Raw genomic sequence first — 24,698 nt, 5'->3', positions numbered from 1 at the left:
TAGTTAAAATTTACAACGTTACGTTAAAAAAGGCTTATTTTCTCAAAGTTGCCTTCACTTTCTCTTTTGAAGTCTACTGTGGCGTAAAAACAGTCCATTTTATAGGGGAATTGCTCATGGCCGTAAAACATGTGACTACAGAAATCCGTATTGGTACACTCTTTTTAGAATAGGAAAAACATACCATTATATATTTTCGGTTGTATTTAGTAATATCAAGGCTGTGTAGCATTTGAAAAAAATCAAACTGCTTTACAGGTTCAAAATTATCGCTAATCAAGTTACTGTTTGAAACTCTGATTGGGAATGGCATTAACTTATCATGAATGTTTGAACGGATATTAAATATCGTCTGATTAAAAACAACTTCGAGCAACGATTTTGAAGAATATGTCTTAGTTTAAATCATGAAAATTTAGCATTTGGAGGTTAATATGGCTGAATATGAGATTCCAGTTACCGGTAATAAAAATTAATATTTTATTCATATTTAAAAAAAAGTGTATGCGGCGTATAGCTGACGTAAACTGTAAACAGTTTAATACACTTATGGCATTCACCGGTATTATAATTTAAGAAACTTTTCATAATTTCGTTTCCAGCCTGAAGCATCACTTCTAAAAATGAAAACCACCCAAGATTTTGTTATTAAAGGGGAGTTATACAGAAAAAATAGAAACACATAAAACATTTATGAAATATTAAAAACTTACACATAGAGTAAACATCAAAGCAAATACTTGCAAAAATATGTTAACAAATTATATATGTAAAAGTTCCACTTGCAAATTATCTTACAGTGTGTTTAACCGACTGGGTTTCCTAAATTAACACCAGTATGTAAGACTCTTAAGGTTTTGAGAAATTCTGTGGTTAGCTATTGTCATAGATTACATGAAACACAACTTGACTTAGGTTTATTCCTAGGTTTCTTTGCAATATCCCACATTTTATCTTAGATAGAAGCTGTTCCCTCTCTTTGGTATTTGAACAGGAATTATAAGCATTAAATAGTGTTTGTGGAGTAGAATAGACATTTGCAATAGCCTGTGCTTTGTCGAAAGACATGCCATGAATTTGCATTAAAAACTTGTAAAACATTTCTTTGACAGTAAGACCTTTGTTCTTCATACTTCCGTCATTAAAATCATCAATTGTTAGTAAGTTTAATTGCGGTCCACTCTGCCTTTCCTTATCAGGACAGTCAACTGCATTTAACTGCTTATTTTCATATAACTTTTGAAGATGCTTTGTCATTGTAGAAAGGTATTCAGCTGTATTTTTAATGTTATCAGAATACTTTACAAATATCCCATCTGTTATCCGAGTGTTATGTAGAGCTTGTCTTAAAGTATTTTCAGGCAAACTCTGATGTTGAAATTGCTTCAAATCCTCAACTAGATAAATGATATTTTTTAACCCGCACTGTTTTAGTCGAATCTTCTGCTCATGAAAACGTCCATCCCTTATTGATTGTGCCAGGTCAGACATACATTTTCTCTCAACAACATAGTCCAAGACTAGTTCCTTTACAGGTCCAACAGCCAGGGCCTTTTCTTGCGCAACCCAAACAAAGTCGCCTACCTGCAAAACTCTTTCAACATATTTTACCCCCAGCTTTTCAAGTTCCCTTCTCATTTCCTTTTTTCTACTCTCACCTCTGACTTCACGAGTGTCCACACAAAGACTAATTTTAAAACACCCAGGTTGAAAACTAAAGCGAGATATTGTACTTAAAATACTACTAGTAATAGAAGACTGAGAACTTGGTGAAACTGAAGAAGAAATAGCAGTATTTGTTTGTCCCTGTATTGAATTGACAGCCGCCATTTCCGTTTCTGTGTCACTATTGTCACTTAATGTTAAATCAACTACATTATCAGTTTTGGAGGGTGAATGTGTTTTGGTGGCAGAAACCCCTGACATCTTTTCACTACTAAAATAATAGCCTAAAGTTGTAGTTGATATGGTGGATGGTTCTTTTTGGCAATTGTTGTTTTTGTTCTCACACTGATTATCTGCGTTGAGCAACTTTTGTGCCAACTCCACACCAGATGGCATGATTTCAAACTTTGCCGGATTTCCGCTCTTTTTAACAAGTTCTTTGTTCAGCAAAGATGCCATCGAACTCCAGGCAGTGTATTGGCTTCCTGGTTCAGGGACAGTGAACGATTTTGTGCAGTAGGGTTGAGCTGCACGCTGCAAATCTGCCTTCTTCATGAAACCAAAACTTGCTGGAGATGTGCTGTCTTCATAAAGGGCAATCAGCAGGGCATATGGGCCAGAATTCTTTACAGGCACATAGTCACGTTTTCTTTTGGTAACGCCAGCAGTACCTGACTTTGTAGCATTAGATGTTTTTTTAGCTGGCTTCGCATTGTCCTTTTCTAGTTTTTCCCACCAACTAGAATGAACTTTGCGAGACTTTTCTAGAAACTCTCTTGCTGCCATTCCCTCGGCCTCTGCATCTTTGTTTAACTTTTTGTCAAGCATAGAGCAGATTTTGTCACCAATATTTTCAATGATGCTTGCCTCTTTTCCATTTTGCAAGGGCAGCGGGTATTTTGACATTGACCTATGCGCTTTGTTGTAAACATGGTAGGCTTTGCTCTCAGATGCACTTGCTTCATCTCGCCATGTTTTAAGGTACGAAAGAAATAGTCGGTTTGGGCAATTGTCAACTTTGCGCTTCTTTCTCGGAACACCAGACATGGTTCATTACAACTTAAGTGCATCAAACTACAGAGCTTGTTATTTTATATTCTACAATAAAAAATATTAACAAAGCTGCTTTGGTAAAATTGACATTGTGTGGTAAGAGTCCTTGACGGTAAACAAAAAAAATTGTGTGTTTTACAGTAATTAGTAATATAAACACAGGTCACAAACCATCATTGTTGTAAAGACTTCAGTTATTGACTTGACTTAAGTCACTGTTTTTAAATGACTTGACTTGACTGAAGTCCTTTGACCAAAATTACTTGACTTAAGGTTCTTTGGACAAATGACTTGACGTGGACTTGAGTCATTTTTTTAAATAACGATTAAATTAAGTGTTTTTCATTAAAAGTTATCTTAAGATTTGCACATTTAACGCTTATAAAGCTGTATATTGCGTTTGTTTTATTTTTAAGTCAAATTGTTGCTTATAATCTGACGAGTTTACTTAGGTTTGATGAGTTCACTCTCAAGCGCGGTGTTTCTCAACCTTTTTGGACTGCCTGCCAAAAGTAACAAGTGGGGACTACAGGGCTTTGCTAACTTCATCCACTTCACTGAACTGTTTAAGCGACCAATACTTTACATAAAAATTGAAAGTTAAGTACAAGCCATTTTCTTTGTCTTGCTTGCAAATTTCCCAATTGTGTAAAATATCTTGCTTATAGAACCAACGCCAATCTTGATAAATCTAAACAAGAACCAAACAAATCAAACGGGTTGGTGACCCATAGTTTGAGAAACACTGCGGCCTCGAGACCTGCGGTAACGATTTATTATTTTAAAAGTCACGCAAGGTAAGGCCAATAGATCTTTAAACGAAAGTTTAGGAACTATAAAAGTAGGCCATTGCAATTTGACTAGTTTTAGCAAGCTTTTCAAAAAAGCTAAGTGAATTTTCTAACGCCAACCATGTTCAAAAAGAGCTAAATTTGTAGAATTTGGCGTCAAAAAATGCCAATCTGGCAACCCTGGGCTACATTACTTTTTGTATTGTATTGATTTATTTTCGCGCTAAGTTAAGTGAAAGGGGGTTACCCCGATGCGCTAATCGAAAAATTATATAAATTAAAATTTCCCGCGATACACGGGGCAGAACAGCAGCCTATCTAAAGATGTTTTCGTGTTTTTACAATGGATGCACAAGATTATGCTATAAATTTACTACACGTTCTAAAATAAATTATTTTCTTTTAAGAAATGTGGACAATACTGAACTTACGCATAACTATTCTGGAGAAACAATTTTAGATGTTTACGCCAAAAAAAATCCATTATGGTTAATACCAGGAAGTCGAACCAAATTCGAGTAATTTATTTTAAACCAGTGGGTTCCAACTATTTTATTGATGCACCAGTTCTCCGGTTTTCAAAAACCTACGCAAGCCACCAAACTTGAAAAAATATATTTGGATTTATTTGTGTAGTTAAAATAAACACATTTTTTGCGAATGGGGGCATATGGCCCCGTGCGCCCCTGCTTTTGGAATAATGTAGTACAAGCTGTTATGTTTTGCAAAATCACTTTATGTAATTCGATGAAACATGCACACAGAGTGTGTTAACAACTGAGATCTAGCCCTTCTGAAGCTGCTTTTTGACCAACGATTACGGCTTACGTGTAATTGGTACACCGAAAGCCATTGCAGAATCACCGAATCTATTTACCTATGATGCAAGCAGGGCAGGCTAGAAAAAGAACTAGCCTGCAATGAGGTTCGAACTCACGACCTCCGGTCAAGCCGAAAAATTGCTTTAAGTCAAAAGTTTGTGTCACTTAATGTCATTACATATTTTGTGACGCCACACTACGGAACGGGTTAAACCTGAGAGTGAGAATCACTATTATAAACCAAATGCAAAACAAATGTAGAATTTTAAAAAAACATACAGCGCACAAAACCAGTGCAGTGCAAGTTAATTACAACGTTGCTACAAAAATTAGGTTTAACTCGTTTTTTAAGGACTCGTATAGCTTGAAGGTCTAGGGTTTAGGCTTTATGAATAGCAAAATCGCGTAATGAGGTACGCAGTGACCCAAGTTTGACGTAAAATGGCTATGTTATAAGTTGACCTACAAACATTTTTTCAAGACACGGCTTATAGTCTATCGTATTAGTGTAGGCATATGACTTTTTGCAATCTATACACATGTTTAAGCTCATTTACTAAAGTTATTTTAAAATGCAACTACAGTATATAAGGAAAATATGTTAGTATACCTAAAGCGTGACGCCAATTTTACTATTATAATTGAAGGGTTCTTTTTATTTCATCATTCGAGTGACCGAGTAGAATTATCAGGCGACCCCAACACTGATATAGATGATTCACATGTAAATTCAGCAAAACTTCTATTAATAAAACGTGAATTTTCCTGTTATGGTAAACAATTGCCGTGAGCCAAAAATGTTGAACGCGGACTTATGGGCGTCCCAATATAAATCAGATAATGAGCATACTAACCGCAAAAGTTAACCCATGTGTACGTCAGTTCACACCTCGTCTGGTTTGTATATTATACCATTTCACCTAAAATTTATCTGGGTAAAATAAATTGTATTTTAAGGTAAAATGATTAAGGTAAATGTAATATTGTTATATAGTCGCGTGAACGAACATTGGTGCAAATCAGAACTCCAAAGAATGAGAAGACCTTGTTTCAGTCCAAAATTTATTTTAAGTAGTTACGGAGCTGTGTTTAGGTATAAAAACAAAAGTTCCTTTGCAGGCGTGACTTCTACTTTTTACTGCTAGTAATGGCGTTCATGAGCTCGATGGGCAGCGGAAAGATGATAGTAGAGTTCTTCTCAGCGCTGATAGAGGTGAGGGTTTGCAAGTAACGGAGTTGAAGGGTGTTCGGAGCTCCCGACATCACCTCGGCAGCTTCCTTCAGCTTTTGCGAGGCGCGCATTTCGCCGTCGGCCGCGATAACCTTGGCCTTGGCTTCGCGCGATGCTTCAGCCTCGGCCGCCATGGCGCTGTATTACAAAACAGGCACACACTGTAACACCTATAAATTCAACAGTATCTACAGCACAGTAGATTAAGTATAATATCATATTACTGAAAAATTCATACACAAGTGTGTACAACTGCTATTAGCCCTTCAGAAGTCGTACATTGAACTACGATAACTGCACGCATATCATAGTCAATTTAGGGATTTTCGTGTAAGCAAGGTCGTGGGCCTAACAGTAAAAATGCTATATGTTACTGGGTGTTTTTGTCTTTTTATTCGCAATTTTTTGAACGGGGCGCCCCATCTGAACACCCTAAATACAAGGATATCTGAACAGTGCTCTTGACTATATTCGTCTGAATTATAATAGCAATGTGATTTTAACTAAATAATTTGGTAATTCTATGTGTCAGAGTCGCCGCTGCAGTTCAACCTGAGGCTGCCTGGCACACGAAACATCCACTTACCGCTGAAGCTGTATCGGCAAGCGAACATCCTTGATCTCAATCCGCTCCACTGTGATTCCCCAAGCATCAGTTGCCTCGTCCAGACTCGCGAGCATCGAATAGGCGATTTGATCGCGCTCGGTCAAAATCTCCGCAAGGCTCCTCGTTCCCAGTATATTGCGCAATGTAGTTTGCGCCAAAAGCCTTGTGGCACCATCGGCGTTTTCGACATTGGCGACCGCCATGATTGCGTTGTGGATTCTGTAGTAGATAACTGCGTCCACTGCAACTGTAACACTATCCTTGGTGAGAATTTCTTGAGGCGGAACGTCAAAGGTCTTGGTCCTGAGGTCTACTTGCGTGTAGTTGTCCGTGCAGGGAATCATGAAAAATATCCCGGGGCCTTTTGCGCCGCCCTGCAATCTTCCCAGACGAAAGATGACCGCCCTTTCGTATTCTTGAATGACTTTGATGCACATGCAAAAAGCGAACGGCCCGAATGGCACCAACATGAGACAGGAGAGGAAAATCAAAATGTACCCGCACAGACCCAGGCCACTGGTTTGGTCTGATACATGTGGTTTCACTGTCGGTTTAGCAACTTGTTGTTGAGGCTGCATCGCACTGGTTTGTGGTCCAACAGAAGGATTCAGTTTTTGCATTAATACAGCTTGCCATACGCTTGCATTCGATTTCTTGTCAGTGAAATGCAACGCAAATTATTATTATTGCTGTGTTTTTGTTTATCAAAAGTTTTTGTGACAAAACAAACGCATTGTTACGCGGGAGAAAATTAAACGAATTACGAATTGCTGGGTGTTTACAGTAAAAACAATTTCCGTTGTTTGCGGATTTTTTACCGTAAGTTACATAAATAAATAAAAGATAACTATAAATAGGCAAGCCGTAACTTTATATGAAAAATATTTAGGAAAATAAGATTATAAACGCCTAAAATATATAAAGTAATTTAATACATTTTAGACTTTTAGAAGGTTAGCACTAATCAAAAATAAAAAGTATGAACTAAAATGTATAAGATAAATGATTTACGTTTTCAAGTCGCAAAAGTATACAGGATGTTAACTAATTGCGACATATCTAGCGCGCCTAATATTAAAATGATCTAAAACAAGGATTTTTTTCCTAAACCAAAAATGGCATATTGTGCTTCCTATACTTTTGTTCGTTTCATTTGTTTGTAGCAATGCATGCATTTTTCCCCATTTGTTTTTTATATACATTAGAAAAATAAGTGATTGTGAGTTTTGTGCCCGAAAACAAATGTGGTACATCATTTGTATATAAATATCAAATAAAAAACGGTCATCGTTATCAAAAGTTTTGAAAATTAAACAATTAGCAATACCTTATTTTTTAAGCGCTCCCAAACGTCGTATTGTATCTCACCAGTACCCTATCACATTAAATATTGATTGCACCAATCTAAAAACGCAATCAAATTTGTTTTTCAGCTGCCCCGCCAATTTGCCCACATTGTCTGTATACGGTAGGAAAGAGTTTTTAAATTAAGCAACTAAGATTTTTACTTGAATTTCGAGACAGCGCAGCTACACACATTAGCTTACTTTTGTAAAGGTATTCATCGATTTTTTTTATTTTAAGCACACATAAATGCACCAAAATCCACACGAATCTGCGCAAAATCTGTATTGCTAATTCACTGACTAAAAAGGGCAAGACCAGACTAATAGATATAAATGAAGTTAAGGTTTGCGAAACCCAATAAAATTGTTAGCAAGACCAAGTGTTAAAAATCAACGAATTTTCAGTTTGGCATACGAAGATAAGTCTATTTCACTATATTGTACAGGCCACGATGTAGGTATATGGGCGATTGTCATATTTTATTTTTAATTTGTACAACAGCTGCATGCGCTACCACAGTAGCCTAATGCGACTCCGTGTTCATAATGTTTGCGTGTGTCTTTTTAGATAAACATTTTTTGAGCTTTCGGCTTATAGTTTATTTGAAGTCACCGATTTTGCACGAATCAGATCATATGCTGTCAGTAAAATTCAGTCATTGTTTATTTGAACTTTATTATGAGCTTTAAAAGCTGATCAGAAAAAATATTTTAAATTCACCATTGCGAATATCACAGTCTTGTTGTTGGAAACTTTTATGTGTAGGCATACGCAATGAAGAAATAAGGTAATACATGTTTCTGTCCAAATGTATAGTGTGTCGGTGTGGCTATTTGCGGTTAACACAGTAAGTTTAAGTAACAAGAGACAGGTCTCCGTATTACTTTCGCAATTAAGTATTAGAGATCTTTCTTAGAACCAGAATTGCAAGAAGGCAGTGTCTTAATAACTTAATTCTCCGTCTTAGAATGATTTGTTGTATGAAATAAAATACTTTTTAACTATAGTTGAAGTGCTGTTGTGTTGTGTTTTGGCAAATATGATTTTGCTGAGCGGGTCCTAATTTTGGTAATATTTTGACACGCACTAAGTATACAGTTACAAAAGGTTCAAAGATAGGTTAGTTTGGAAATGTATTGACTTAAAATAATTAATTTCAGACCTATTAATAGCATTTTAAGCTGCTGGCATGCGCATTGATTTGACTTCAAGCGACATAAATGCCAGCACCACGAAATATCAATGTCAAATTTTCGCTAATTAGCCTATATATCGATTTTACCACGTAATGGAGAAAGCATAGCGGCCAATAATCCCGGGATATTCGACAAAGATTAAGGTCAGAAAAGCACTCCAAAGGGCCGTATGCAAACAAACAAAACGCCTTACGGAGTGCGGTATGATTGCTGTCATAATCCTCATGATTTATAGCGCCCGTCCCACAAGACCTTGCGCGATTGGCAGTTCACAATGTTAACAGAGGGCTCTGTTATGACGTTCGGGTTTGTTGAACCGTAAAATTATGCCGAATGTGTTGTGAGTTTAGACAGGGACTGGTACGCCTCCTTGGAGCCCGAGCGTCCATACATTACAAGCCAAGCTTTCAACGGCGGCCCTTGTACTGCGGGCTTGTTGTCGCTCGAAACACTTTCACGATTTCACCCACCATTTGGGCTTGCATGCAACCAAACACTTTAGCGGCGAATCGCACCGTCTCACAAGCTTTACTATTAGGTGTCAGTTGTTTAAAGGTCGTATTGGAAATGTAGAGGAAACATTTCTAAAATGTAGAGGAAACATTTTGACATCTCTAACATTGTAAGGCCCTTAAATTGTACTATTATACTTAAAGACCTATTACGCGAGAATTTAGAACTCATTTAGCGCAGGGTTTCATGATTTGTACTTTTAAATCAGTCCTTTGTATAGCCAAACTGTATTCAATCGTCATTTCGCCGCAAGCGTTTCATGGGGTCATCCTTTTATAAGTATTCGTGCACGACCCCGTGATAGTTAGTGTGAAATCTAGCAAAATACATCGATTTACGTAGAAATTTAAACAACAAGTCAGTTTGGGATATTTGATCAATACAATGCTGTCCTTTGTAGGAAAGTTAAACAAGTTATAATAAGGTATTTAGCGTTCAGCTAAGAAAAGCAAAGTGATGTAATTGATTTTTGAGTAACATTACTTAGGGACTGCTTTTGTCCTACCCGTTTAGTCTATATTTCAGTATGTTTAGCGAGTTAAATAACTCTGTATAAAAAACTAAGCAATACTTCCCAGCTATAAAGATTTATGCTTTTTAAAGGTATTTGTCGTTATAATCGGCTTTTAGGGTTTAACTTTTATTAAGTATTGTGTCACGTTGCGTTAGGCTATGGTTCATTTGCTTGTCGTTTAGATTAAGAGCCTACTTTTTGTTGTATACTTCATTAATATATATTGAACATATTGTATTAACAATAGATTAAGTATTTATTTGCGAAATACCATGTATTAGAATATGAACTTTGTTTTAATAATAGGATGTCCAATAATGCCGGATTAAAGTCGTTACCTAATACCAAGTGATCTGATACGAGGGTGACATTTGCAGATCCCAAAGCTAAATAAGATAGACTTTAGGCCTAAAGGATTTATCTTAACATCGGTATAATTCCTGGAGCTGTCAATTCTACAGCCATTTTTAAGAACTTGTTGTTTTTGATGCCCTCCAACTGCAAATTTGCGACTAAAAAATTGCCCGCGAGTTTTAACAAATGCGTAAAAAACAATATTTCGAATTTTCGATTTTACATTGGAAGGTCGTTAGTAGATGTAACAGACGCACATAAAAAATGATAAATTGTGGAGAAATCTCTGTGCTTGCATGAACCACCACCCAAAGTATGAAATTTGGTACTGAATGTCTTTATTATGACACTTATTCGTGTACACGTAATTTAATTCATTTTATTCACAACGAATTTAAGCAGCTCCGTCGCAATGCATTCGAGGATCTGAGCCGTACTTTTTGTGCCTAAACGACAAATAAAATCGACATTTTCTCGTCCGCATGTCGTACACATCCATTTTTCCGTTATCGATTTGTTGCCTGGTGTGAAATGTTCCCGGCGTGTCTATTATTATGCAAGCTGAACATCGGGAGCCCTGAAGCGCTGTGGCCGCACCGTTTTTCGACCGCTTCTTGATTTCCCGAGAATCGTTAATCAAAAAACGCGAGTAGCTACATTAAGGATCCTTGATGGGGCGAAGATTTCCATCAACACGGGCGGCGCGCCCGAAACTGCGGCGGAAAATCAAAGGCCGCATAAATTATGCATGCCCCGACTCGGAATGAATGCTGTAAACGAAGTGCGAGCCGCGAGCAAGTTAATTCGAACCAAGACGAACGAAGCATGGGGACATCGAAAAGCAAAACTTGTTCGCAGCCTAGACACGAGTATGTACTATGCATGCAGACCCCAGGCCTTGTACAAAACACGACAAGGCCGTTTGCCTCGACAACGCCTCCAACGATGCCGACACCGCCGTCACTGTGCTGCAAAATGGGTAAAAAGAAAATCAATATTCGAGCCTGTTGATAATCTTGCCGAGCCGGATTTACATTATGATAAGTAGGGCGGGCTGACATGCCGGCATGTGCAACCGGTGCGTGCCCACAGCGCCCATTCAGCTCAAAGGCGTTAAGACGGATTATATTGTTTCGTTGTCGAAAAGATTTGTCAAAAGCGTTTGCTGTATGCTAAGTCTTTTTTTTGTTGGTAGGACGAAATGCAGGTTGTTACAAAATAGAGCGGCACGACTGACGTGGTCGAGATTTGCGTTCGTATTTGATTTGTAGCAGGCGAGCAATTATGACCAGCGCAGTGGTTCAGTTGATTGGATTTATCATCGCGCTGATCGGAGGAATATGTATGCTGACGACTGCCTTTATGCCGCAGTGGAAACGAGGTGACACACCGAAGGATCCGATGGCAACTCTTGTGCATTACGAAGGTGCGTATATTACAAGTGCATGTTGCAATTATTGCCCCAACAAGGTCGCTTTTTTATAGGACGAATATGAATTATTTTGAGCATTTTTCAATGTTGAAATGTTCGAAGAGCGATAGCTCAATTCTTGTCCACCTTTTCCGAGAGAATACAATACATAAAAAAACAACGTTGTTTTATTCTGGATCAGGATATGTGATAATCCAATATTAAATGTCAATGTACAGAAAGGTATTTGTGGGACGTTAAGAAAGATCATATGTTTCTCTTTTATCAATTCGAACCAGTTTGTTCGTAGGAGGATTTTATCAGTGTAATTGTAAGACCTAAGTAATCTGGGGCGAAAACGCTGCCATATATGCTTTAAATTTATATAGTTTAAAATTACTTATAGAATAGACTACATACAAAATGTGTAAAAATACGAAATGAATAAAAAAATTTTTAAGCATGTACTGAGACATTAACATTAACTAATTAAGAGCCACAAAACACATAAAAGGAAAATAAAGACAAATTCTCAAATGGGATTGCTTCCTTTTGTAAACAGCCTGATCAAACGTTCATTGTACTTTATATACTATGTGATTTGTATTTGAAAAACAAAATTGTAAAAAACAATATGTAAAAAACAATCCTTTACAGGCGATTCGCCATAAGATAAATTTGCAACTTCCTTTAAAATAGACCTACAGGAAAAGTTTATAGAAGTGCATGTATTACACTGCAAAATGTAATACAAACTGTAAAAAATACTTTAATATTTGAACTAAAGCCAGGGAAAAATGAGAAGTTCTTACATTTTACTTGGAACCTTGTGTTTTAATTAATTTTTTTAAACCAAAACATTACGATAGGGACCTTTTGAGTGACAATACCTTCAACCATCGTTAAAGAACTAGTTATTTTCGTCCCTGTTTGGAAGCATTTCTGTTGCTTGTTGTCATTGATTATTATAAATATATTTGGTTTGCTTCGACAAAAGCGCTAAACATTTAGTTTGTGTTTACAGGAATATGGATTCAATGCGTGTCGTTTCCTGTGGGAACATGGCAGTGCCAAGGATTTACGGAGTTTTTCGTCAAATTGCCAACAACGGTCCAGGTAAAAACAATAACTAATTTTTTGTCTAAAAGCTGAACATAGGTATTATAGTAGAGCGCGTTGTTCCACAATTGACTAATTTTAGGACGCCGTTCGTTTTGTTTTATTGTAAAACTGTTTAGTGGAGAGCATTTTAATTTATTTGTTAACAAAGAAAGTTTCAAGTTTTCAAAACAGTTTGAAATCCATCTTACTTTGCCCCAGTGGGTTGAATAAATGATTCCTAAACAATCCTTGTTCAATACATAAACTGTTCCTACCAGGCATAATAACCATAATAATAATAATAATAATAATCAAAAACAGCGCTCAGTGCGATTTACTCCTGAAAAAGGAAAAAAAATTGAATTGCTTGCCGAAACCTTCATTCGGTAACATTATAATTACCAGATGAGCTGTTTTTGATTTTATTAATCCTTTTGTTCGTTACAACATTCTTCCATTGGACGTTGCTAGCTTTGTTGAATAACCGCCAAATCAATATGGTATTCTGACGTGGTCTTACAGATGTACATGCACCTTGTGCATATTCCTGTCACTTTTATTATAATTCCTATCGACATTTTTCGGGGGACGATCAATGTAGGAGCAGATTAACATTTGATTACATCCAAGTTTTCAAAGCACCAGCCTTGAGAAATATTTTAATATTCACGGGCTCTGTGCTTAACGTTTATTCGCTGCTGTACACTTCATCACGGTTTAAGGGCAAGGAGGATTACTAAAAAGTAATAATCGAAATGTAACACACCGGAACAAATCTTTACTGCAACAAAAAGCAGCTTTACATCTCCCGATATACTTTCTTTAATGACGACTTTGTAAAAAATTGAGCGAGGTGATTAATGTGCGTGGCATCGATAAATAAGAACTTTCCATTCGCTATTCAATTCTCCTTTTGCCTATAATAAAGTGAGTGTAGCGCCTGCGACAGTCATAGCTGTCACCATTGTACAGTATTATAAAATACAGTTCGATTGCGTTATATAAACGGCTGCATTTCCGACGAGAACGTTTTTATACACGGGACTAAGAGCCGTTACCGTTTAACAGCAGTTGTACTGACACGTTAAATTTGCACCCTCGTGACTCGTTGCGACATTTTAGGTCAATCAATGTAACGACCAGAGGCGCGCTTTGCGAGGCCAATCGAACTTCCTGCAGTTTGTAATGAAACATTTGACTCGTTGTTTAATTTGTGCGAGCTTGTAATGCGTTTCGGAGCGAAGTTCGCTCGTAAACGTGTTCGCCCGAGTTTCTTCTATTCGAGACCTATCATTTAATCATATTCGTGGTGTACCCGGCCTGTTGATTATTCACAAGAAATTGCTAATGTTTCTTGATGCTGGTGTTTAGATATTGAGAATTATTACAGGTGCAGTTTTAAAGGGTGTTTTGAGCGACCAAAACGATCACACAAATTTCTCTAACGGTCTCTCAAAACATCGTTTTTACAAATAGAGATTTTTACAAACTGAGATTAAACAATTGCGTTATTTTAAAATTTCTTTGCTGTCACCAAAACCATACCCTAGGCCTAAACAAATGTTCAAGTGAAAAGTTTTGTCCTGGCCATCGGTCAGAATTTCGCCATTTTACTCATTGGCGCATAATGGTACAAAGCTTCTGAGAGCCATTTCTAACATATTTAATTGCGAGTTTTAGGCCAAGCAGCGGAAACCACGCGTCAAGGGATAAATTAGGTTGATTCGCTTTTTAGTCGACAACTCTGGTTGGAAAGCCATTAACTCGATTCATGCAATCAACAATGTTTCAAGATTTAGACGCGCCATTTATTTTTAGCCCGGTTACATAAATGCTGTCAAAAATGGCGCTTGACTTGAACACAAAGACTTCCCCTTGCATCATTACCCATGTTTAAACAAAGGATACTTCTTCTAAACGAGAACGATAAAAAGCTATAGGTGTTAAACTTTTTTGGTTGCGAATTCAGGTCGGCCGAGGTCTGATGTGCACAGCGATATCCTGCGGTATATTGGCCGTGTTATTCTCTATGCTTGGGATGGAGTGCACGTCTTGCATGGGCTCCAGCAGAAGTTACAAACAACGCATGGCCGTCAGCTCCGGGATACTTTGGATTATTGCTGGTATCCTAACCGGCATCGCGGTTTCTTTCTACGCGCAAAAGGTATATCCATGTCGACAATTAAAACATACTGTAGTAGTTGTATTGAAAACCATTGCAGCCATTTTGAATTGATGTTTTACAAGTTTATAAAAACTTTTCGAGCGTATTTGTGTTTGTGAAAAAAAACAATATTTTTATTTCACCCTAGGACGTTGCAATACGCCATTGAAACCAATAACCTTTTCTTTATAATAGAGATTGGTTAAATTGAGATAGTTAACTAATCTAATGTAATTTATCTTGCGAGAAACGTCGGTTTCTTGTTTGTTATGTTTTGTATTTATTACCTTTTAGCATGGATTTCCTCATAATAAAATTGGGAATTTCCAAAAATCTTCGAGACATAACACAAGGTTTTTAACTACCATAAATGTGCATGGAAGTATCAGAGGAACTTGAATTAAACAGCCTGGTCGAATTTGCCGATCGCGAATAATCAAATATTTTACTGCACCAAAGGCTGTTCTGAAATGGTGTATGGCTAAAATTACATGAAATAAATAGAATAGTAAAATTAATATGAAACCAAAATCCTGAAAAAATACTAAAATAAAATGACATATAACCTTTCCGCTTTATTAGATGATTTTAAAAGGGTTATTTATACGGTACGCTTAGCTGGCTTGTATAAAAAAAATTATCCAACTGATCTTATATTTATGACTTTTTCATATATTTTATCTAGCTTTGAAGTTTGTTTTACACCGACAACAAGACGTATATACCCCGTTAAAAATCTAGTGAAATTGTCCAATACCGCAATTTACACCTAAAAAGGTTAGTCACCAATTAACACAACCTAAGATGATCCAGTACTGCTAGGGCCAACGAATGGGTCGAAACAAACATAATGACGTGTGAGCCGACTGCACAATTCACGTCGTCGACAAAACGACGGGGACGTAGCGTAGCGTTCAATCGATATTCGGCACCAATTTGATATGTTCTGTTCATTTGGTTCCAACTGTGAGTGTGTGCCCTTGATTGCTGCAGTTCAAAATCTACTAAATCCCTATAGATACTTTCTTGTGCGGCTACTAAACAAATTAAAAAAGAGCCATTTGTCTAACTAATTAACTAAAATTAAAAAGGTGACTAACAAAAGAGTATGATAAAATATTTTTCTGTATAAACCAGTGATTCTCGAACTGTGTGCCGCGGCATACTAGTGTGCCTCGAGAGATTGCCAAGTGTGCCCGAAACTTTTTGTAGTTTTGGAAAATAAGGTATCTGTATTAGCAATAGACATACACGCAAGAATTTTAGACTTATATACGCACTACTCATTACAAATTAATAATATTGAGACATTTACATATAGTTCGTCGTGTGTTAAGGGCGATTGTAAAACTATTCTATTGTTGCTCTGTTTAAAGTGTGCCGCGAAATATTTAAGATTTTTTTTAGTGTGCCGCATGCTAAAAAAAACTTGACAACCACTGGTATAAACGATGCTTTAAACTTTAAAGTAAACCGAAATAAGTGTTTAGGACTTGTTTTTTGGTGTATTTTTGCATAGCGCCGTTGCTGGTGAATGTTTCTATTGACACTAGTGACTGGCCTTGTAGCAATGAGCAACTTGTCAGAGGCAATACTCTTCCGCTTCACTGCCTTTCGGTAGAGAGTCCTGTTCCTCGCACCCGCGAAATGGTCGTTTGTGACGCGACAATGACATCGCAATTCCCGCGACGCGGCAGTGGGGATCGATGACTTGCGTTCGGCCAACAAACACGCTTTGCACTACTAACTCGTGGGAGTCACTGCACGCGAACACATTAATTTCGCTTTCCATCGATTTCTGTACAAAGCCATTACTTTTTTGCAGCCGAAAGCGTTTTTAGCACTTTAAACAACATCGCGTAACGCTAATATCGCGCGTACCATTCACCCCTGGGAGTTACAGCACTGGCGTTTGATTCGTATTAAAATTGTGTTTAAAAAGTGTTTCCTAACTGGGTCGAAAATAGCTGTATGCAACGGTGTGGACCAGTTGTTGTAAAATTAATCACGTAAAGTCATTTGCAAATTAAATAGGTTGATACCAATCGCTTAAAACAACCAGTTAACCCTTATTTCGAGTCGATACTACAAAAATAGGCGAGTTATGTGGTTAGGTTTTTTTAGAAAATATTTTCGCGATATACATAAGTTAAAGTTTAACGAAAAACAATCCTACTGTTTTCGTAAACAGAATCACACTAAAAAGCTCTATTTAAAAACAATTAGAAATGATGATAACAAACACAAAAGCACTCTAGTTTACTAAACGTGTTTAATTTAAGTTAAATCTCGTGGCAAAACGACTTGTCCGTAATTGTCTTTCTTCGCTCATGGCTTGTCTTTCCCTTGAGAATAATTATTCCCAAAGCGAATCTTATGGCAGATTAAAAAAGTCATGTATCTAGAAATGGGTTTATCCTGCATATAAACGCATAAATTCAGCCTTTTTTTACAAATTAACGAAAAAAATAATTTGTAAGTTTGTAACTATGATTCGTCAAGCACTTCTAAAAGTATTTTGCAACTTGCCTTTTTATATTATAGTTCTTAGGATTTGTCTCTCAGAATGTAAAATGTATTTTTTCTCTGGTAAAATATATTTCTAGGTATAGGATGTTCAGTGTGTATAGCTGTAAAATACTGCTCATATGGTAACATTATGTTAAAATCATGCTGATAGATTTTGCTAAAATATTAAAAATTCTATTTCAGGTTATGCGAGATTTCCGCAAACCTCTAAACGTGCGACTCGAAGCGAATAGCAAGTTCATATACGGGTCGTGTCTATACATCGGTTGGGCTACCATGGTCATATTGCCGGTAGGTGGCGCAATGATGGTGGCGGCAAGCATTAACCACGACCATCGGGATAGGGAGATCCCCTACATTACTAACAACTACAGGACTTCACATCAAGGAAATCTAAGCATACAGAAATCAAATTTACCTGACTTCAGTTCGGAGTACGTTTAAAATTCAATCAGGTTGAACTCTTTTTTACATATTAAACTTGTCTCAATTTGGTTGGATTTGGACTGTGGGTCGCATGCACTTTTGTATTTTAGTTGGAAAACAGCTAGAACCCCTTGTATTGGTTTTTGATAAAGTGGAAATTGATTCGGCAAAATAGTCTTACTGGAATTTTTTTATGTGACCAAGTTAGTCGACGTTTTGGACCAATTTATTTAGTATTTTTATATTTTTCGTTACTGTGAGATTGTTGATATTGCCTTCTTAAAACAAGTAGGAAATCAGCATGCTTTATTTTTTTGTTTTTGATTTTAAAGCTACTGTTTGTTTTCGCAAAGTTTAACAGTGATTTTCGTAAATAGCAATCAGTGTTTAATATCGTATAGCAATTTTCTGACACCCAATATAAAAATGCTAAATCTAAATCTAAAGATGAACGAATTTATACACGCAATGACGCAAACTACTTTTTAATTCCATCCCTAGAGGGAACGTAGAGACGAAGTTTGTGTTTTATTCTTCATTTTCATCTTTATAAAGTGTTGATCCGAAATACTTTTATGTAATAAAATAACGAACTATATATATCGTTTTATTGTCACAGTTGTAATGTGTAAGTGACTGGTCTTTGAATAATGGCACAAATAAATCTTTAGTGAAACGTTTTAGCCTTCCTAAAGGCATATCAAGCTCTACGTAGTTTACGTCGGTCTCTTTATTATACCGCTGCCAAAATCTGATATCTAAATCGGAACTTAGTCCAAAGTCGATCTTTTGTCACTGTCATTTTTAACTCTCCCAATGTACTTATTTCAAGACCCTTCCCCAAGGAATGTTAAATAAAAAACAATATTTTACATAACTATATTTTTTTTGTTTTATTGTTTAAACTGTGAATAGAGAAATTAGTGTTTATTTTTATTTTTCTCAAACCAAATTATCGTAAAAACATTTTTTTTAAATATCAAGCCATGTTTAACTTACCAGTAGCAGATTTCAGAGTAAAGTTTGTGTTTAACTCGTATGATCAAGCTGCAAGCATATCGTGTTTTTTATTGGTTATTAATAGCAGGACAGGCTAAAGTGTTCGCTAGTTTAATACAAATCAACAAAGCAAAAGAATTACACAAAATGCCTTCTGTTTTTTTATGTACACAAAAATGCCCTTCTTGCCATTTTCACTTACACATATGGACGAGTCCATTGAGTTCTCAGCAACATCAGTCTAAACAGGCAGTTTCTTTCCATTCGCTGTAACAACACAATCGCATTGTCGTCCATTGAAACGTCACAACGAGGTGTATAGGGTTGCCGAATCAGCGTTGCGACTCCGGTGACGCTCGTCTGAAATTGAATGGAAACCCTGGCTACCTTGTATGGCCGAATAAGGTGCGAGAGGTCGACACAGTATGCGAAGGAGAAATAATAATGTACAATAGACATTAGGAATGGTGGAATACGCTACGGAAATATTGCAACATTTTTGACGGAGTACGGGAACGCTATACTTCTTACAATTATTGTATTTTTCTTGGATTTAAAAAAAGATTTAAAAGAAGATGAGTCATTGAACTTTTCTGGCATTAAACTTATTTTTTGGAAATAGTTAAACAGTTATATATACGTCTTTTCGGCATTTCTTTTTATTTGCAAGTTTGGCACAAACAAGACTGCAAAAAGGCACAAAAGGTTTTAAGAAAATATGTGAAAGTAAACTAAATTAAATTAGCACGGCACGAATGCGCTTTGTAGAATGCGATTTTTTTCTATTTACAAATGAGTTTTGCCGGCAACGGTCTGTATATAATCGAACGTTCGAGCGTCCTTAAAAGTCCCAACAAGTGGTTTTCGCTCCACTTACACCCAAACTACTGCCCCGGGGCACTACAAAAAACATGCCCAGCACATTTAAAAAACACATGGGATGTATTGTATATCCACCCAAACTTCAAAAGCTGCGCACGCGGGTTGGGTAAAAAGAGGGGAAATGACATTACCGCAAATATATTGCCAAATAAGGGGTGATGTCGTTACGTCATAACGCAACATCACGAGACAAGTTTTGAGAAAAGTTTAGAAGCCGAGTCGCCTTGGTATAGAAAGAGGATTTCTCAGATCAGCCAAGCGAAAAGAAGGGCTTCGACGGCGTTTCCTTTTGTTGGGGCCTGTGAGGTAACACAGGGCATTCTCCTGAATGCGGGTTTCAAATTCGGAGCCGCCTACTGAGGCACGGTCTTATAAAACCGATTCGCGAATCGTGCGGCTGTGTTATTCACGGAAGATTCAGTAACGTGAAAGGATAAGTTATGAATTAGATCTGGACGAGTGTTTAGGTGCCAGCAGTGACTCCATATTAAATTACACATGTTTGTTTGACTTATTTAATTGTCGAGTGCTTTTAAATTGAATAAAAGAGTAAAACACATTAGTTACCTGGTGAATTTTATATTAAGGTTCACCATAAGGAACAATTTCTGATTGGGCAAAATAAACTTTACAAAACGCACAAGTTAGTCAGTAACGGAGTCGAATAGTATAATTTAAGAACTTAAAGAATTTAGGAACTGAGTATAATTTAAGAACTTAAATTACTATTCTTTTTCAGTTACACTGTTATATGTTTAAAGTTGTATAGGTATATTACCAGAGAAATGGCAAATAACGCTTTACAAATCATTGGACTCGTAATCAGTCTTGTGGCTGGGCTCTGTACTATGTTAGCTGTAATTTTGCCGGATTGGCGGAAAAACGACCCATCTTTGGACGTTATCGAAGCAACAATAACGCATCAAGGTAAGACCACCGACCACGCCCCAAAAAAATTTTGCCTATAGCGTACCACTGGAGTTAAATTCGTATAGAGAGGTTAAACACGAATCGATCTAGATCAGTGCTTCTTAACCTTTTTAGCGCTCGTACCCTTTGAGCTTTCATGTAACTTTATCGTACCCCTTGTCTATAATGGTCGACGTTCCAAGTAGATTAACACAAATTCAAAGTTTAACCTTGAGTATTTTTATTCAGTAAACCATAGGCATACATAATAATCTAGCGTCAAATTTTAATGAATTATAACTAGGGCGATTATTTTCTAGCAAAAAATAAAAAAATTGACCTACAAAATTCAAATTTGAACAAATTTTGACCTAAAAAATCGTTTTTTTGACAAAATTTTGACCAATACGTTGATTTGAACAACGCATTGTTGAATAAAGTATTGCATTAGTGTCTTGGCTTCGTCAGACATTTCTTTTTAATGTTTTATTGACTACCGTTGGAACACAAATTAGTTATGTGTTCGGTTTTGTACAAAACTCTTGAAATTGCTTAGTCGATATTTTTGGAATATCAGAAAGACAAACAACTATAAAAATGCAAAAAAAAACAGGATGTTGGTTATTTTAGAAAATTGTTGACCAAACAGTTTATAATTTGAAATAAAAGGTAAAAATAATTCGAAAAAATTAACAAATATCTAGCATATTATCTAAATAGGAAACAAGGCACAGCAAATACTGTTTAATGCATTTGTCTAATTCAGAAGCCAAAACAAAGAACAACTTGCGATAAACTTGGTCTGCGCGATTAATTCTGGCATATACCGTATATTCCTGTAAGTCTAATGAAAGCAAAACACAGTTAAAATGTTGCTGGATGTAATTCAAAACTAAAGGATTTCTGCGCATTTCGTAAACTAATTAGACTTGGAATAATTTTGATAAATTTTGACCTAATGAGTTAATTTTTACCAAATTTTGACTTTTTATCCAAGCCAAAAAATAATTGCCCTAATTATAACAATTTCAGTACGCTTTTTAAGACCAAGCAATTGTGACAGGAAAAGATAGGTTACCGGCATGTTTAACGACGGAAAACTCAAGTTATACTACCCTATTCGTTTAACGTTACACTTCGATTACCAAAAATGTAACATGTAGTTGACTTTGGCCAGACCTCGTATGACAAGCTAGTGTTCAACTTTTAGCTATATCAAGGTTTTCCATATCGCTTTTGTATTTAACGCTAAATAATGATGTTTAGATAAATTATAAGTCATCCATCAAGAACATGACAAATCTTAGAACTTTTTACCATTTTGAAATTGAAAGTACCAGAGGTGACTGACTAACCAAGTAAAAATCCGTATTACGACAGAATTAAACAACTTCAATTATTCAAAAATTTTATGTTAAAAAAAACAGCTTTAAAAAAAAATGTTTTGTATTTTCAGGAATCTGGTTGCGTTGCATCACTTATTCGACCGGCCAATGGCAATGCGACGATTTTGACGGGTTCTTTCTTGGTCTCTCAGTCCAAGTCCAGGTAAATTTGTTGTAGTAATTTGTATTCGTAAAACACTTGCATCAAATATGTTTGTCGCAACTCAAGAAAGCCTGTTGAAACTATGTTTTTTGCTTGTTTTCCTGAGTTGTTTTTTCATAAAGTAATGTGTGCCCTCAATAAATTTAGGCATGCATTATTTTAAACGTGCATACAAACTGTGTCAACGTCCATTGATTGGAACGTGCATTAAACCCGTATCGAAACGTGAAGGAAATTACCTTATAGTAGCCTATAATATGGTTTAAATAATCTAAATCAGCAAAACGGGCCATGACATAACGAACGTTTCTTGGTAGGTTATTTTTGTTTCGACACCATAGTACAAAATCATTGAAGCGTCCATTGGGTGAAGATAAACCGCATGGTACCGGTACGCGCTTTTACTCACGTCTCAAGTATACTGCAAGTTTCTAGGCTTGTAATTCTAACTTACGGGTATCTTTAACTACAATTGCGCAAACAGTGTGGCTAAAACTGTGCCCCTAAAATAAAAACACAACAAACAAAAAACAAAATTTGACATGTAATCCTTCAACTTCAAACAAAAACACCGCGGTTGTGTCTTGAGTGTGCTTTATAATATATTTGTCAAAAAAGCTCACGAACTATAAACGTTTTTACCGCAAACATTAGCCGTTCATTGTAGCAGAGTAGATGTTCATAGATATTCCACAACCGCCAAACCCCTTTCCTTAGTTTTACCTACATAACTATACTGGCTTATATTTAAACACCATCAACGCATTACATATTACATATATTAACCTAATTTAAAGCTGCTAAAAGCTTTAATTTAACGCTAATTACTTTACGCAGGTCGCAAGAGGTCTGGCCATGATTGCGTGTGTGTTCGGTGGCTTTGCCCTTCTGCTGTCCATTTTCGGCATGGAGTGCACAAAGTGCATGGACGACGGTAAAATGAAGAACAGAGTTGCAAAGGTGGCCGCCGTGTTTTGGATATTTTCGTCCTTTTCCATTGGAGTCGCCGTGTCCTATTACGGCCATCAGGTATTTGTTGTGCAAGTTATAGGTGTTTCCACCTTCGTAAAAAATAGTTTTTTGAGACTTTTTCTGATTCATGCCAAAACTTTTTCGAAATGTTAAATATTAGCCTGAGATATTATAAAAATCACTCATCCAAGTCATAAGCAATACTTCCAAGATACATTTAAAATGAAACACTCAACAAGAGAATCGTTTTATGTGAGTAAACGGATTAATCAATAAAAAGAATTTGAAAACTAAGCCAAGTCAAGTAATTTACTTGAGTCACCAACTGTGTCGTGTTACGGGTGTTGTATCATGTTATATAGTAACTAAACAACGGTTATCATTAAAATAATTTCGACCCCAATCAACGTCTCAGCATTCTAAGTATAAACTCTAGTTTACTGTATAGTTTTATTGTAGATTTGACTATAAACCTAAATATTCAAAGTACAGTTTACAGTAGGCCTATAAACTAGTTGTTTAAACCAAATTCTCTGATCAGGTGGTACAAGAATACAACGCTTTAGCTCTGCTACCCTCCATGGACGTGGGAAGAAGGTACGTTTTCGGGACTTCGCTCTTCTTAGGATGGGCTGCCATGGGAGTCGGGATCCTCGGAGGAGCGCTGATACTCTGCGGAAGCGCCTACGTCGAAAAGGAAGATGAGGAGTACTGGAACAGAGGGAGAGTCGGACAAGGACTGAAGAGAATGCGAGAGTCGTTCCGGGAGAGCTACAGAGCTGTGCGTCCGATGCAAAGAGAGAAGCAGACCGACTACGTTTGAGTGGCAAGAGGAGACAATGGGAGTTGGTCGCATAAGGGTATTACATGGAACGTGTCGTTGAGTTTTAGAAATATTTTCTGTTTGAAGTTGAAAAAATCCACATTATATATCCTGCATATTTGGAGCATTACAACAACTTCCAATGGTTTGCGGCTACTGGCGCCGGTAATGGACCAAGGTTTCAACCCATTCGTCGTGATGCTTTATAAATAGGTTCCATCCCTCTGTGCTTTTTCCAACCGATTTCCTGTTACGACAGTATGCCCCATGTCTCCGCCTTTTGTTTTGAAAGCAATGCACGTACACATTCGCGCGAGGCGAACAATTCTTCAAATTAGTAGAAGTAGAGGTTGACTTGCGTTTTTAATATTTTGCCGTGCTCGTAAGTTCTTCTTAACATTATATTTGAACTGCACTACATCCAACTTTCGTTGTACTGACAACTTGCATCTTTATTGTTTTCTTTGCGTTTATTTAATTTTTTTTTACTAAAAATGGTTTAATAAAATGTTCACAGCGAAATGCACTCTTAAGAAAATTAACCGACTGTAGAGCATTTAGAAGTATCGCGTTTTTTATATGTATTATTGGTTTTATTGCTTTGCGTTGCCTGCTACGAGTTATTTGCTTTAGAGCTGTCGTCGTTACATTTCTACGTACATTTTAATATTATAAATACAAGCAAATAAAACAACATTATCATGGCTTTACGTTCGCATTTTTAAACAAGTCGTAAGATTTATTATTACAGAAGATACAACAGCTGGCAGATTGGCTCGCGTAACAAACTGAAGCTTCATGCTTGACAGGTTGTCAGTCCATTTGCCAGCCTACGTGCGACG

At 36.7% G+C, this 24,698-nt stretch overlaps 3 protein-coding genes and 1 pseudogene across 3 annotated transcripts; 2 read left to right on the top strand and 2 right to left on the bottom strand.

The window, feature by feature from the left end:
- Window positions 1-383: 383 nt before the first annotated feature.
- Window positions 384-2,712, bottom strand: LOC146133343 (structure-specific endonuclease subunit MUS81-like). The gene has a single exon (XM_083397938.1). It carries the CDS (start codon window positions 2,710-2,712, stop codon window positions 874-876), a length of 1,839 nt encoding a protein of 612 aa, XP_083254064.1. The 3' UTR covers window positions 384-873.
- A 2,746-nt stretch (window positions 2,713-5,458) lies between these two features.
- LOC146133342 (band 7 protein AGAP004871 pseudogene) lies at window positions 5,459-6,788 on the bottom strand (annotated as a pseudogene).
- Window positions 6,789-11,233: 4,445 nt separating this feature from the next.
- Window positions 11,234-18,643, top strand: LOC146133341 (claudin-1-like). The gene is made up of 4 exons (XM_083397468.1): window positions 11,234-11,518; window positions 12,528-12,619; window positions 14,574-14,768; window positions 17,481-18,643. Exons 1-4 carry the CDS (start codon window positions 11,377-11,379, stop codon window positions 17,739-17,741), a joined length of 690 nt encoding a protein of 229 aa, XP_083253594.1. The 5' UTR covers window positions 11,234-11,376; the 3' UTR covers window positions 17,742-18,643.
- Window positions 18,644-20,027: 1,384 nt separating this feature from the next.
- On the top strand, window positions 20,028-24,560 carry LOC146133340 (claudin-1-like). The gene is made up of 4 exons (XM_083397087.1): window positions 20,028-20,531; window positions 21,970-22,061; window positions 22,899-23,090; window positions 23,575-24,560. The coding sequence occupies exons 1-4, from the start codon at window positions 20,390-20,392 to the stop codon at window positions 23,854-23,856; spliced, it is 708 nt and encodes a 235-aa protein (XP_083253213.1). The 5' UTR covers window positions 20,028-20,389; the 3' UTR covers window positions 23,857-24,560.
- Window positions 24,561-24,698: the final 138 nt, after the last annotated feature.

Source organism: Ascidiella aspersa, chromosome 9, assembly GCF_963924565.1.
Source record: "Ascidiella aspersa chromosome 9, kaAscAspe10.2, whole genome shotgun sequence".
Taxonomy (NCBI): domain Eukaryota; kingdom Metazoa; phylum Chordata; class Ascidiacea; order Phlebobranchia; family Ascidiidae; genus Ascidiella; species Ascidiella aspersa.
This window is presented reverse-complemented; position numbering and strand designations above follow the sequence as displayed.